The sequence below is a fragment of the Vipera ursinii genome (assembly GCF_947247035.1).
Source record: "Vipera ursinii genome assembly, chromosome: 1".
NCBI classification, from domain to species: Eukaryota; Metazoa; Chordata; class Lepidosauria; order Squamata; family Viperidae; genus Vipera; species Vipera ursinii.
Window position 1 is genome coordinate 288,739,115 of NC_139512.1, and position 16,863 is coordinate 288,755,977.

Below are 16,863 nucleotides of genomic sequence, written 5' to 3' on the forward strand. Positions count from 1 at the left end.
TAAAATTACCATATTAAAATCAAATCTGATGTTTTTTAATTTTTATTTAGTGTGCGTTGGAAGAGGGGTAGTCTTATACGGCGAGTATAGCCCAAACCCTATAATTTAACAGGAAATGTAGGGGGTCGTCTTATACGCCCAGTCGTCTTATACGCCGGAAAATACGGTATATGGAATTTTGGTGTGTCTGAATTTGGGGATATAACTATTTGGGCCACAAAGCCTTTCTATTGCAGGCTAGAAGAGTGTTCACCCCACCTTGTGCACATATTCTGAAAAAATCATGATTTATTTAATTATGAGAACATTTTAAAAAAGATTGTTTTTTGCTGAAAATAATCAACAGGATTAATTTAAGTTTGAAGTGGACTGAATAAAACTAAAATGTTAAATTTCTGTTGTTTGATTTCAGAATAGCGTTATAAGAGAATATGTTGGTGCAACTACTCTTTCAGGTATGAATCAGAAACATTTTAGTTCTTTTAGACAATAAGCTATATTTTTGAGGGTATGTTTAAGAAACACTTTTAAAAAACTGCAACAGCTAGTTTATTTGAGATTACTTCAATGGCAGGCAAGGAAAATTACGGTTAATACTTCTGTATCGGAAGCACCGAAGTGCTTAAAAGGTGGGCATAGATGCATTAATAAATCTAATAATATGACATAAGTAATTATGTTCAAAGAAAGAAAAGCATGAATATTGTTTGTTGAATTGTGTTCTGCTTCAGGGAAGAAAAACCACCTCTCCACATTCTTCCCCTTCAGGAAGCAAAGGAATAATTTCCACAAGGTCTACATGAATTCCAAAGGGAAAAAAAACTGAAGAATTTATTTTATAACATGCATCCTAGTCTTGATCTTGAAAAGCTTTGCAGGGTTGGAATTGATTAGATGGAAAATCACTATGAAATCCTAGAAAATTGAGAGGGTGAAAAAAATATCTTGAAAGAAAGCAATGACATACTGTTTTCATGTTCTTGCCAACAACATGTTGTTGACTTCATGGAGTCAACAGGATTAAGTTTGAAGTCTTTCCATGAAGTCAACAGGATCAAATTTCGATAGAGACTTGATTATTTATGTAATAACACTCTTGATGGATTTTATTTTAATAAAATTTAAATGAATAGTGGAAATAGAATATGATGCAGGAAAGTGAAGCTTTTATTTTACCTCAGTAGAGAATGACAAACAAGATATGTTCAAGGAAAGAAAAATATGAATACTGTTTGGTTAATTGTCTTCTGCTTTAGAAATAAAGCTTCCAGATTCTTCCACAAGCAAAGGAGCAATACCCAATGTATTATCAGTTGGAAAACATAATTATCTTTCTATACCCATACTTGCCTCCGCACATGAAGATGGTTTCATTTATCTATGGAGCATTATGGTAAGTCCTTTTATGGAACTGAAGTAGTGAAGTAGTGAAGAAGAGTTTCAGCTACGTTTTCCTCCAGTCAAGAGACTTTTCTACATCTTCTATGTTTTCCCGTTTTTTCTGTTGTCCCCCAAACATATAAAACTATTCACACTTTTTTCTATGCCACTGGTGGCTCATTTGGCTTTAGCTTAAAAGTGTTTTATTGTTGCTGTGTCTCAGGCCACACATTTACATATAGGGAGGTGGTTCCAAACTTAATGGAGAAATCTGTGAAACAAATGAACAAGTAGCAAAAGAAATATCAGTGCAGACACACATTCACACACCAGAGAAATCAAATCCTCATACAGTATATCTAGCAAGCTTTTGCCCTAAGAGAATTCCAAATCCAAAACAGTGGGCCCATGAGTGGTCAAGTCAGAAGTCAAGGCAGGGATCTTCAAACTTGGCCCTTTTATGATTTGTGGACTTCAGCTCCCAGAATTCCTCAGCAAGGCATGCTGGCTAAGGAATTCTGGGAGTTGAAGTCTACAAGTCGTAAAAGGGCCAAGTTTGAAGACCCTTGAATCAAGGCATACGAAGTCTGAGTAACTAGACAGTTGTTGCCAGTGAGGAGGTTTCCGCTGGCTGTTCTTCTTTCATAGAAGCAAGCCTGGTGTTACTCACTTGAAAGGATTTGGCTCCTTTCTTGTGAGGGGCCTTGCCTTTGCTCTCCTGTTTGCATGGCGAGCCCTTGCACTGGGAGCAGATAGCAAGTCGGATTCCTCATGATTTATTCAGAGATTGATGGCAGCTGCCGCTTGGTTATCCAGCAGTGACTCAGGAACAGGCTGTTCATTGTTTGGTATACTCACCAGAGTCTGAGCTGGGCCATGACATGTATGAACCCAGCATTTTTGTTTGTGAACAGCAGTTTATATCTAATATGCAAATCAGGCCTTTATACTTGAACAACAAACATTGCTTTAAAAAGCCTTAACTTAGCGTGATGCATGAACAGGGTGCAGTACACTGAGTACAGTATAATTTATTGTACTTAGGAGGAAGTAAGCATAAAATTCTGCTGTAAGCCAATTTAATGGCTAATACAGAAGGTTTTTATTTTGATAGGTATGAAAATGGGTATGACTCATGCAATCCCCAAGTCCTAGCTGCAGAAAATTCTGATTTGTTAAAGTGTGATTGTATTTCTTTTTGTAAAGGGAGATGTACTGAAAGAAATTCGGCCTTACACGAAACATCCTCCAATTCCTTTGACAGCACTTTGTGCTGATGGGGCTGTCGAAATGCTTTTTGCTGCTAACAAAGGTAAGCTTTATTGCTCAATATGATTGTCATACAAGATAGATCAACGGCTATATAAATGTGTTAAATAAATAAAATAAGTACTTTTCCAGGCCTTTGAATAATACTGTTATATCAGTTATAATTGAATGTACAATTGAAATATTTTTCTTAATGTGTCTGTAGTCTACCCTGAATTGTTAAAACAGTAGGTAGAGTATAGACTTTCTAAATAAATAAATCGTGTGTGTTAAAACACAATATACCTAACGGTAAGAAACTGGATGCAAAAGATGAAACTGGTGAGGCAAGAATCAGGCCCTCTCAGACTAGACCAGGGGTAGGCAACCTCGGCTCTTTTATGACTCATGGACTTCAACTCCCTATGCTGACTCAGGAATTCTGGGAGTTGAAGTCCATGGGTCATAAAGGAGCCGAGGTTGGCTACCTCTGGACTAGACAGAACCATTGCATAAACACCATGCCGCTGTCTCCCAGTTTTAAGGCTGGGAAGAGAAGAACCAAATTTCAATTGACTCATAAAAACAGGAGGAAAAGGCCCTAGAGTTTAAACCCTGAATTAGACTTGTGGATTCTGCAAGAAGCAGACCTTCTGCATCTGTATGACTCCTTTCTTATCTTCATTAAAGCAACTTATCTAGACATAAGGAGCGTAGGAACTTCTGATCTAAGCAAATTTCTCAAAACAAAGTGGGGAAATGAGATGTCTTGCCACACCTGGCAAGACTGTGTAAGATGATACACACAGTGTTACGCTTTATAAGATAATAACAAGAGTGCTTAAAATTTCAGGTTGATAGCAGTAGTTGAATCTGTTTTTCATAGTAATCCAAATAAGATTTTGGTAAAATGAAAATGTGTTTATAATCTTAAATACTGTTTTATATTAGAAAAATGGGTTTCTGTGATATAAAAATAATTTATATTAAGCTGTCTTCTTTAGTCAGAGCAAAATAGCCATCAAGAGACCCTGTTTGAATCGTAAAATATCCCTGTTTACTTGATATGTATTCTTAACTTACAGGATATTGATGCCATGCAGTTATCTTAGGGATGGCTCTTGGCCAATTCTGTATTATGAAAAAGTTCAAATTTTTTAATAGATGATTTGTCTTACAGAGGGAAATGTTATTCGATGGAATATTGGCTCATTCCTGCAAGATCCAAAAGATCCAAGCAGGGTGAGCAAAATGCAAAATAATATCTCCAATCTTCCAATTCATTTACATATATTCAAACATAGTCCATATTCTTTGCTTGTTGATACGTATTACATATAGATTTAATTTAAAAATTGAAAGGAAATGAAACATTAAAATAGTTAATGATTTGTGTAATTCAAGAAACATCTGTGGGAATGAGAATTACATGCAGAATTTTTATTTCCCAAAGCTGCTAAATTCACCTTTGAAGTTACTGAAGTGTTTAATAATTTGATATTTGTAAATTAAAATTGGATTATTAATTTGGATTAGTATAGAAATCTAAAATTATTAAAAATAAATGTTATTAAATACTGGCATTATGAAATGAATTATGAGATTGTCACAAGATCAATCACAGGCTTTTGCATATCAACATTTTTTACAACTTGAATGATGAGGTGAATGCTTATTAAATTTGCAAATAATTCAAAAGATTAATAACACCATAGAAGGCAGAAATAAATTTTAAAGCAATGTTAATAAATAAAAGAAATTGTCACAAAGCAACAAAAATTAACAAAAGCAAATGCAAACAGCTAGTCACTTAACATTGATAATTGGAAAAGTTTGAGGTCACTTGACTACATTGCTTAGTGATGCCAATCTCAATTTTTAGTTTCCATATCAAATTAACAGTTTGAATGTGCTTAAGTTGTCATATTTGATGGTCTCATATTTGATAAAAACAAGATTTGAGACCAGAGTCTTCATGCCTTTTTTCATAACCTGTTCTTTAAATTTCAACTGCATGGACATTATAACTTTCAGTTACCCATCAACAATCCCCAAACTATCTGGCATTGTAGACTGTCTCACACATACATACAGTTGAGACATAATGTATCTTGTCCACTTTTGGCTTGGCTTGATGTGAGAATGTGATGTAGGGCTTAACTGTGTCTGAATATGGCCACCATGCCTTGTTCAAGTGTTAAAAATTCTGACTTAATATAATAATAATAATAAACCTTTATTGTCAAAGTACAACATGTGTACATTGAGATTAGCTGAGCCTCCCCCCTGTGCTCCCTCCCCCCAACAATATTACAGATAATGTTAACTTTTTTTTTTTTGCAGCACATAAAGCAACAAATTTGTTGGCGGGCTCATTCTGCTAAAATAGTCAGTCTATTTTGTGATGATGAAAAATGCCTAGTGATGACTGCATCCACTGATGGTTCTGTCAGGTTAGTTATATTTAGCTGTTTACACTGTCTGAGGCTCTCAATCACAGCATTAACCAGGCTACATGGTTCTTTACTAAGTGCCCATCAGCTTTGGAGCTGACCATAAATTCTATTAATGGGGCTTGGGACTCTGGGAATTTGGCCATGCTGGCCTCTCCTAATGGCAACTTAGCCACCACCATAAAAAGATGGCCACTAGTGGAAGATGGCTGATTTTTTTTAAAGAAAAGAAGACGAAAGGGAATTGTTCAGGGCAGATCTTACTTAGAGTTGGTGTTCCAGGCAAGCGTATTCCATAATCATTCTGTGAGCCAACTGTTGACAAAGGGTAGCTGATAAAAAGTTACAATTGCCACCTTGGCAATTACATATATTTATCTGAACTGTCAGCTATTAATGTATTGTCCTAAAAGGTACTTCATTAAAAATTATTACAGGTAGTCCTTGACTTAAAACATTTAGTGACTGTTCAAAGTTCCAACAGCATTGAAAAATGTGATTTATGACCATTTTCACGACTACAACCCCATCATGATGTGATAAAAATTCACATGCTTGGCAACTGCTTCATATTTATGGCCATTTCTGTGTCCCAAGGTCATGTGATCACCTTTTGCAACCTTCTGATGAGCTAAGTCAATGGGAAAGCCAGATTCACTTACCAACCAGGTTACTAACTTATCAACTGCAGTGATTCACTAAACAACTGTGACAAGAAAGGTCATAAAATGGGCAAATGTGTCACTTAACAATAGAATTTTGGGCTTAATTGTGGTCATAAGTCGAGGACTACCTACATAATGCCGATTGTATTTGATTAGTATTTTTCATAACATTATTTGAAGCCTCTTCATATCATTGCCTCCAATCTCTTTTTTCTCTTAAATACTGACACTATTTTTAAAATATTTCTTGGTTGGATTTCTTTAAAAGGCTTTGGCATTCAATTCGTGGAGTCTACTTTGGCTATTTTGGACAGCGCCGAGTGTTTGAAATTACTGAATCCTCTGATATAATTTTGCCCTGTGATGTAAATGAAATTCCATTCACAATAAAAGAAGAATCCAGGTTTATGGATAAAAAGCAGAAGTTTGAATACCCACTGTTTTTTGACAGGGAAAGGTAAGGTTGCACATCTGCTTTGCTGAAAGAATTTGTTTAGCACTTTCAAATCAGAAGAAATGGGAATGAGAGGCTCATCAGTATTATGATTAACTAGACAACCCATGACTTGCTGGATCACCCTTTCCACATATGTTATAGGTTGGCACCATTTCCTCACCCCTTCTGACCTTCAGCACAGCCCTAATGAACCTTCCTCTTCTTCCTTGATTCACCCACAGAATTGCTTGCCCCTTTGCATAAACCATGAAGAAGATTGATTTCCTGCTCCCCATTCTGGTATATTCCAGGGAGGAAGAAGTTTCACCAGTTGACCATTGGTGCCCTCCCCCCAAGCTGGCCTCTCCTGTCTGTCATCAGCAAGCATTTGAATCTTTCCCTCATCCCTTAGTTAATGCCTAGTGCCATTAAGAGATTTCAAATTTTGGTTTTGGTTCCAAATTGTCACTCATCCATTAGGCTATGACAATCACATGAGCATTGCTGACCACAGTGGGACAGAGGCAAAAGTTTAATCCAATGGGAGTAAGAGCTGCTAGATTTAACTTAGTCCTATGATGTACCATTTCACCCAATTGAAAATTATAAACAGATAAACAGGAGAAATTTAATAGTATATAGATTCATCACACAATCATATTTGTATAAGAAGTGGCATATACAGTAATTGTCAGCTAATGGAGTTTCTGTTAAATCCTTGATGGTTCTTTTATATTAATGCTGTTAATAGGATCCTTAATTTTTCCCAGAAATGTCCTCATCTTGATCCATTCCTCTAAAATAAGCAGGAATTGTTTTACCCAACTGCCTGAATCTTTTACTTACATCTGTGGTCATCACTAATTGCCTCTCTTTTTTTTAGCTTGATTTTTCTGTTTCATTGTTAGGAGCCACATAGTGGGAAACAGCATTTTTTCTCATTGTGATGTCAGGCAGTAAAAGAATCTGCAGTCTGGCAGCAATTAGCTAATGCTGAAAATATTTATCTTCCTATTTTAATCTTGTCCTATTCTAATCTATTCATTCTGCAGTACTGTTTCCCTGTCAATAAAATTATCTCCAATAGTTTCTGCCCTTCTCCACTGCTGATCCCAGTCAGTATCTCTCCCCTCCCCCCATAAGGAAGGGACCCACTCTCCTGGTGTTCGATAAAGCTTTGAAAACCTGGCCTGGATCACCAGCCTGGATTAGTGTTCATGATTTGTGTAAGGCCCCTGCTTTGTTTTAGTGTGTTGTTTATTAGATCATATTAGTCTGGGTTATCTGTCCAATTTAGTGGTTTAAACTATTTTTGTTTTTTTTTTATCATTTTGTATGACACCTAGAGTCCACTCGGGATGGGCAGCCAATAAATAGATTTTATTTATTAAAGAAGCATACACCATGCCAGAGTCTTGCCTGGGTGTATTTCTGATTTAAATCTTACAAATGCATAATCAGAATTACTGTAACAGCCATTATAGTTAATGAATCTTATTCTTCAATAGGAGTATTTCAATGGGGCTTAAGCCTAAGCAAATTGCAGCATTAAACTAGCAGAGCAGCACTATTTTTTTCTTTTGATGACCATATTAGAATTGAGATTAATGGTATTCATCATTGACATAATTATGAAGCTGAATGTTTCCTTTGTTTTGCAAGTAACATATTGCTTTTCAATTATATCTTTTTAATAGATGGAAGACTCTGACCAAATCATCTTTAAACTTGAAAAAGCCTAACCGACATGAAGTTGATCTGGATTTTAAGTTTTTCAAGGCCCTGGCTTCTCCCAAAGTACTAACTGTTGAAGCTTTATTTTGTCTTGTTCCAGTGTTTCTCAACCTCAGCAGCTTTCAGATGTGTAGAATGCAACTCCTGGCTGAGAAATTCTTGCAGCTGAAGCCCACACATCTTAAAGTTGCTAAGGTTGAGAAACAGTGTCTTATTGGAAAAATTAGTTAGGGGCAGTGACACTGTCAAATCTTGCCTGGTTATTTTATATGCCAACTATCTTATCTGGGGAGGCACAGTTCTGGATCCTGGATTTAGGATCATGTTAAGCAAGATAGTAAGGAAGACTTGGGTTTGGCTAGACAAGCTTTTGATTTTTTCAGTTGTGTAATGTTAAATTTGAGAACTATCATTCTGTCAGATTATGACTCAAATTATAAAAATCATTGTAATTGTTTTCATTATTTATACTAAGCAATGCTTAAATTTCATACTTCTGAAGTATTTATTTTAAAAAAACTGTGTGCCTTTCATTGTATAATGAAAGTAGCACTAACATTCCTTTATTTGTACCAGCAAACTTATGTTCAAATAATCAAATGAAGAAGAATATTGCTGTGGTGAAGTTCCTTGAATTGAACTCAGCTTTTGGTGACTTTATAAAGACTAGAGGGTTTTTTTAGCAGTACAGAAATGATATGCCTTGCCATCTTCTGTAGATTCTTTTACTTCCCAGTCTACTCTACAAGTCAGAACTATACCTAGCCACCATTATTTTCACTAAAGAAGCTGTACTTCAATGAAGCAGGAGATGAATTCAACTTAAAGCAGATTTTAGAAATACAAAATTAATGTATTAAATAACAGAGAGACAATTATTTTTCAAACTGAAATTATATTATTTTAATATTACAGGTAAATAAATACCCTTTGGAAAGTTTCAAATCTGTAAACAAAGAAGCTGGTATTGTATTTGGAGCTATACCAATCTATAGGGTGAGTTCAAAGTAATCTGATTAAATGGAAGCTTCGTAAAAACAACATTAAAATTAAGCTATTATGAAAGTTATTCTCTGTGAATTTGCTAGTATTTATTTATAAAGTGTTTGTAATATTTGATAACATTTTCCTTGAACTAGGGATTTCTTGATATTTTATAATTTTGTATGCATAGGTGACCAAGGAGAGTAAAATAACGATAGTTCCAGTGAGAATTATATAATATTTCAGTAATTGAAATATTGACTTGCCATCTCAGTTTGGCACTAGAGTATTCTGTGTCCTGTCAGAATTCAAGGAGTCTAGGAACTATATTCAGGATTTTAAGACAAGATGTTTATGGTACACAGATTGTGTTGCATGATTGTGAAGGCTGGACTGCAAGCTGCATATGGTCTTCTATCTTTGATCTGCCACAGATACCCATTGGAGCCATCTTGAATTACGTTCCCTAATACCATATTTCCCTGAAAATAAGACTAATATTATTTTTGCTCCAAAAGACGCATTAGGGCTTATTTTCAGGTGGTGTCTTATTTTTTCATGTACAACTATCTACATTTATTCAAATAAACAATATCAATAATATTATTTATATATTAATATTATTATTTTATAATTCAATATGTCCGTTGTATGTTGCAACGAATGTACTAAATGCATCCGTCTGGCTGATGATCTTAACTGGCCTTTATTTTGGGGGTAGGGCTTATATTATGAGCATCCTGAAAAATCATGCTAGGGTTTATTTTCTGGTTAGGACTTATTTTGGGGAAAATACAGTACTAACTGCTGCTGATTGCTACCACTTACCATCATTATCATTTGAGAGAAAGTATAAAATCTGATCATGCATTCTGATGATTAGGTGCATTACAATTTGTTGACACCTTTTAAAGGTGCTTTGCGAACTGCATTGAAGGTTTTTAGAGCAAGTTTGTGAACCTCTGGTGTGATTAATAGTTGAAAATGAATAATTAAGAGAACATAGTAGCTTAAAATACAAATCAGAATAAAATTGCTTCCTAGCTCTTTAAAAGCAATCAATACTGTTTTATTAAGCAAAGAAAAAACAAACCCTCACATTTAAACCATAGTGTTTTGCAGCAAAATACTAGTCTTTGTGTGAGAGGCAAATACTGAATGGAGATAGTTTTGCAACCTAAAAATCTTTCCACATGGATCTTGGCTTAGATATCCAACTTCAGTGTGATATAAAAGAACAGCTTCACTAGTAGAAAGCCTTAAAAGATAAACACTTCTTGCAGTCAAGCTAAACTCCTGCTGAGTACATTGATGAACCTTTTTTGGACTTAGTAGTTTTCTGACTTCCCAGTTTAGACTACAGCCTTAGCACCTAAATTTCCTGGTAGTCAGTCACTGACAAAGTACAGAGTAGCTCTAACTCAGCATTCCTTTGTGGGAATGAGTTGGATGATTTCAAATTGTTGTTGTTAACAACGAAGTCGTGTCCGACCCATCGCGACCCTATGGACAACATTCCTCCAGGCCTTCCTATCCTCTACCATATTCTGGAGTCCATTTAAGCTCACGCCTACTGCTTCAGTGACTCCATCCAGCCACCTCATTCTCTGTCGTCCCCTTCTTCTATTGCCCTCAATCTTTCCCAGCATCAGGCTCTTCTCCAGTGAGTCCTTCCTTCTCATTAGGTGGCCAAAGTATTTGAGTTTTAGCTTCAGGATCTGGCCTTCTAAAGAGCAGTCAGGGTTGATCTCCTCTAGGACTGACCGGTTTGATCGCCTTGCAGTCCAAGGGACTCGCAGGAGTCTTCTCCAGCACCATAGTTCAAAGGCTTCAATTCTTTGGCGCTCAGCCTTTCTTATGGTCCAACTTTCACTGCCATACATTGCAACTGGGAAGACCATAGCCTTGACTATACACACTTTTGTTGACAGGGTGATGTCTCTGCTTTTTAGTGTTCTGTCTAGATTTGCCATGGCTTTCCTCCCCAGGAGCAAGCGTCTTTTAATTTATTGGCTACAGTCCCCATCTGCAGTGATCTTGGAGCCCAGGAAAATAAAATCTGTCACTACCTCCATTTCTTCCCCATCTATTTGCCAGGAATTGAGAGGGCCAGATGCCATGATCTTGGTTTTCTTAATGTTAAGTTTCAACCCAAATTTTGCACTCTCCTTCTTCACCCGCAACAAGAGGCTCTTTAGTTCTTCTTCACTTTCTGCCATTAGAGTGGTATCATCTGCGTATCTTAAGTTGTAGATATTTCTTCCGGCAATCTTAATTCCAACTTTTGATTCATCTAGCCCTGCCTTTCTCATGATGTGCTCTGCATATAAGTTAAATAGGCAGGGCGACAGTATACAGCCTTGCCGGACTCCTTTCCCAATTTTGAACCAATCAGTGGTTCCGTGTCCAGTTCTCACTGTTGCTTCTTGACCCGCATATAGGTTTCTCAAGAGACAAATAAGATGGTCTGGTACTCCCATCTCTTTAAGAACTTGCCACAGTTTGTTATGATCTACACAATCAAAGGCTTTAGCATAGTCAATGAAGCAGAAGTAGATGTTTTTCTGGAACTCTCTAGCTTTCTCCATGATCCAGCGTATGTTGGCAATTTGATCTCTAGTTCCTCTGCCTCTTCGAAATCCTGCCTGTACTTCTGGTAGTTCTCGATCCACATACTGCTGAAGTCTAGCTTGTAGGATTTTAAGCATGACTTTACTAGCATGAGAAATGAGTGCAATGGTGCGATAGTTTGAACATTCTTTGGCACTGCCTTTCTTTGGAATTGGAATGTAAACTGATCTTTTCCAATCCTGTGGCCACTGTTGAGTTTTCCAAATTTGCTGGCAAATTGAGTGTAGCACTTTTACTGCACTGTCTTTTAAGATTTTGAATAGCTCAGCTGGAATACTGTCACCTCCACTAGCTTTGTTGTTGCTCAGCTTTTCTAAGACCCACTTCACTTCACATTCTAGGATGTCTGGCTCGAGGTCAGTGACCACCTCATTGTGATTATCAGGGACATTAAGCTCATTCTTGTATAGTTCTTCTGTGTAATTTTGCCACCTCTTCTTAATCTCTTCTGCCTCTGTTAGGTCCCTGCCATTTTGGTCCTTTATCATGCCCATTTTTGCATGAAACGTTCCCTTCATCTCTCCAATTTTCTTGAAAAGATCTCTGGTCCTCCCTATTCTATTGTTTTCTTCTATTTCTTTGCACTGTTCATTTAAGAAGGCATTCTTATCTCTTCTAGCTATTCTCTGGAATTCTGCATTCAGTTGGGCGTATCTTTCTTTTTCTCCCTTGCCTTTCGCTTCCCTCCTTTCCTCAGCTATTTGCAAAGCTTCCTCAGACAGCCATTTTGCTTTCTTGCATTTCTTTTTCTTTGGGATGGTTTTGGTTGCTACCTGTTGTACAATGTCGCGAACCTCTGTCCATAGTTCTTCAGGCACTCTGTCTATCAGATCTAATTCCTTAAATCTATTTGTCACCTCTACTGTATATTCAACAGGGATATGATTTAATTCATACCTGAGTGGCCTAGCGCATTTCCCTACTTTCTTCAGTTTAAGCCTAAACTTTGCAAGGAGAAGCTCATGGTCTGAGCCACAGTCAGCTCCTGGTCTTGTTTTTACTGACTGTATAGAGCTTCTCCATCTTTGGCTGCACAACATATAGTCAATCTGATTTCTGTGTTGACCATCTGGTGATGTCCATGTGTAGAGCCGTCTCTTGGGTTGTTGGAAAAGAGTGTTTGCTATCACCATCATATTCTCTTGACAGAATTCTATCAGCCTGTGCCCTGCTTCATTTTGCACTCCAAGGCCAAACTTCCGGTTATCTTTTGGCTTCCTACTTTAGCATTCCAATCCCCCATGATGATAAGAACATCATTTTTTGGTGTTAGTTCTATAAGGTGCTGTAGGGCTTCATAGAACCGGTCAATTTCATCCTCTTCAGCACTGGTGGTTGGGGCATATACTTGGTCTACTGTGATATTGAATGGTTTGCCTTGGATTCGAACTGAGATCATTCTGTCATTTTGAGGATTGTATCCCAGTATTGTTTTTCCTACTCTTTTATTGACTATGAAGGCTACTCCATTTCTTCTGAGGGATTCTTGCCCACAGTAGTATACCTGATGGTCATCTGAATTAAATTCACCCATTCCTGTCCATTTTAGTTCGCTGATACCTAAGATGTCGATGTTCAGTCTTGTCATCTCTTGTTTGACCACGTCCAGCTTTCCTTGATTCATGGATCTTACATTCCAGGTTCCTATGGAGAAAAAATCTTTACAGCATCGGACTTTCCTTTCACCACCAGACATATCCACAGCTGAGCGTCCTTTCGGCTTTGGCCCAGTCGCTTCATTCTTTCTGGCGCTACTAGTACTAGCCCTCTGCTCTTCCCCAGTAGCATATTGGACGCCTTCCGACCTGAGGGGCTCATCTTCCAGCGTCATATCGTTTTGCCTTTTGGTACTGTCCATAGGGTTTTCATGGCAAATATACTGGAGTGGGTTGCCATTTCCTTCTCCAGTGGATCACGTTTTGTCAGAACTCTCTGCTATGACCTTTCCATCTTGGGTGGCCCTGCACGGCATAGCTCATAGCTTCATTGAATTACGCAAGCCCCTTCGCCACGACAAGGCAGTAATCCATGAAGGGGTGATTTCAAATAGAATGAATTAAATTTGTGCCGGGGAGGGGGGAGAGCACCGGATTAAGTTATAAATATGGTAATTGAAAAATGCTGTAAATAAACAACAAAACAGAATGAGCAATTGTACTTTATTTCCACTAATGACAGTATAATTAATGGTTTTACAGAAAAGCAAGGCAAAATAAAAAACCCTGCACTGTTTATAGCATCTTGAACATCTGTGATGTAAGAATACAGGAAATTACTAGATGATAGGCAAATTCTTTAGTGCAATCTGAAATCTGAAGCTTCTAAGGAGAAGTATTGTATACTATCATCTGTCTTGGATTTGCAGAAGATTCTGTAGGATTTTTTATGATAGACACTTGGGCATTTTATATTTTTGAGCAGGGGATGAGGAGAGAGTTTAGGTCCATATATAATTGATCTTTTTTAACTATCTAAATGTGACAAAACAGGTCATTCAAAAAGCAAAAAAGAAAACTGCATGGAAAACTGTCAGACTTTGCTTCTGTGTAAGGATGGTTGATAATAGGAACGTTTGGTTTGTAAAAAACCAAGACACTAAGCTTGTATGTAAATTCTGAAACTATGAATCTTTTCTGAAGATAATTCCAATATAAATCTTTTCCTAGTCATATCCGAAACAAGCACACTACTGATGGTTGTAAAATTGAATGTGGTAAACATTGAAAAGCCTCTTATAAAGACGATTTCAAGACACCAGTTAATAGATTCTTTTTCCTTGTCCATATTCCTTCATAAACTGTTGCAGCTTTTCACATAATTCTTGATTTTTCTGAATTACTTGAAAAAGGTTGTAACACCTCCAAAGCTGAAAATAACTTCTACTGATCAAGAGGGTTCTTTTGAAAATATGGCCAAGAGAATTATTCAAATTACAGTAAGTGAGTTAACTATTTCTTCTTCTACCAGGATACATGTTAAGTATATGAATGTGAGCTACACACAATTAAGCTCAAAAAGCACCAAGGACTCCACAGTTCAACCTGACCTAAATATATAATCTCATCTACTGGAAGTAGATAAACTGTTTGTAGATTTGAAAGCTATTGTAGTTCCCTTGTTTGCTTTTTTATCTATTGGGGGTTTTGAAAATTGCCACATTTTGGTTGGAGACAACAAAAATTCAATTTAAGTTATATTTCTTTGAGAGATGACATAGCAATCAATAAAGAAACCAAAAGAATTTCACTATATGGGAAATATCCATACAAAACCTTTCATTCTGGGGAAAAATAAATGTGAGCAGATGGATTATCATAATTAAGTTTCAGAAACAGTTTTAGTAGTCCAAGTAGCTGACCTACAGTGGAAAATAGGGGAAATACAAATCTGTTGATGCACTTATCACTTTCAGGATTTTTCATTATCATCAAACATGGGGTCAGGTTAGACTTCAAAAACATGATACTGTGATTTTAATCTTACCAAATAATCAGTTTCGCAAAATGGAGCTTGATCATTATGGCTCTTTCCTGCTGGCCTTTAAAATATGAAAAGGGTCTTATACACATGTAACATGTTGAGAAAAGCTACAGAGACACTTAGCACTCAGTTGTATTCATTTCTGTCTAGATAACACACACACAAAAACTATGAAATTCTTAAACTGAACTTTTGAGTGTCATTTTCAGATGGATATGTCCAATGATTCAAAAATTCAGAGATTATTATAAAAAGGGAAAATAATTATTGGGATTGGAGACTTACAACAAATTCTAAACAATGGGTGTTTCTTTTGTTGGGCCTAAGTAGTCAGATTTAGAATAATTTAATGAAAAGAAGGATTAGGGGGTGACATGATAGCAGTGTTCCAATATCTCAGGGGCTGCCACAAAGAAGAGGGAGTCAAGCTATTCTCCAAAGTACCTGAAAGCAGGACAAGAAGCAACGGATGGAAACTAATCAAGAAGAGAAGCAACCTAGAACTAAGGAGAAATTTCTCGACAGTTACAATTAGTCAGTGGAGCGACTTAATTCCAGAGGTTGTGGGTGCTCCATTTGTCAGAAATAATACAGGGTTTCTTGCTTGAGCAGGGTGTTAGACTAGAAGACCTCCAATGGCCCTTCCAAGTCTGTTATTCTGTTAATCCTGGGATCAACACATACCGGTATTTGGGAAGCTCAAGTTGTAGCACTACTGTAGATCAATTTTGATTAAGAAACAGATTTCCTAAAAGTTTGCATTTGTTGTTATTAATCTTGAAATTTAATAACTCATACAAATAGAACAGTATCATATATGTTTACCCTGATCAACGTGTTAGCTGATATAAACAAATATTGTTTTTTTTACAGCCATCACATTTATCACACCCTCGAAAAGGTGTAAATCTCAGTTTCCACTGATGCCTGTTCCTTCCCCCCCATCGCTCCCAGTACAACTCCGAAAATTGTGAAACAGTAAGGAGTGTTGCAATGAACAAAGGTGAAAATAAAAAAGAATGGAAACCACACATATACACATGTTGTTAACTGAATCTTGTATCAAGCAACTAGGTATACACAAACCTATGCCCATTTAAATTCACAAGCGTACGTCACTTCCATAAAATAAATAATTCTATTTATTTATTAAAAAGATTTAAATGGCTACCCAACTCAAATACAATGACTCCAGGTGGCGTACATTAAAAACCAACACTATAAAGACTCCAGATCCTCCCTCCATGGCAGTGATACTTGATTGGTAAGTAGCAGAATGACACTGCAGCAACACCTTGAGTGTTAACTTTGTAGGCAGCAATTTGACAAAAAAATCTGTAACTGATGCTCTAAATAGCACAGAAGCGGCAGGTAATATATTAAAACTATGATTTCTGTATTTGAACTAACATATTTGCCTACTTTCCAATTGCTGTTTGACTCATTGCTCTTTTTATCTCAGTGATAATGAAGAGGTAACTATGAATATATTTTTGTCCCTAGGATGGGTGTGCTATTTGACACTTCCAAAAAAAGAAATCATTTTGCAAGAAATGACAGTAACATACAAATTGCTCACAGCAAATAGTAATAAGAAAAAAATGATTCCTCACCAATTATGTTCAATAAAATACTGTACAAAGCATTAAATTGACTCTTTAAGAAATTGTTCCACCTTTAAGCCTAAATCATAGCTGCAAAGCTTACTGAGTAGACAGTAAATTTAAATTAACAGGCTGTACAATGTGCAACTTTATTTTTGGAACAAGATTGAAAATTAGTTTCAGAATGACTATGACTCATTTGCAATGAGAAAAATACTTAGGTTCAGAGTAAATGCATCAAAGCATTC

The 16,863-nt window shown here is 36.6% G+C and overlaps 1 protein-coding gene across 1 annotated transcript in view; it reads left to right on the forward strand.

The window, feature by feature from the left end:
- WDR64 (WD repeat domain 64) overlaps positions 1-15,935 on the forward strand; it is a gene marked incomplete at both ends in the record, with an annotated part of 56,353 nt that extends 40,418 nt beyond the window's left edge. Inside the window, 10 exons of the mRNA XM_083375498.1 lie at positions 413-455; positions 1,257-1,393; positions 2,587-2,692; positions 3,809-3,870; positions 4,972-5,081; positions 6,015-6,203; positions 7,880-7,979; positions 8,832-8,912; positions 14,380-14,466; positions 15,885-15,935. Of these exons, the coding sequence (XP_083231624.1) occupies positions 413-455; positions 1,257-1,393; positions 2,587-2,692; positions 3,809-3,870; positions 4,972-5,081; positions 6,015-6,203; positions 7,880-7,979; positions 8,832-8,912; positions 14,380-14,466; positions 15,885-15,935 (966 nt within the window). The remainder of the gene's footprint in view (positions 1-412; positions 456-1,256; positions 1,394-2,586; positions 2,693-3,808; positions 3,871-4,971; positions 5,082-6,014; positions 6,204-7,879; positions 7,980-8,831; positions 8,913-14,379; positions 14,467-15,884) is intronic.
- Positions 15,936-16,863: the final 928 nt, after the last annotated feature.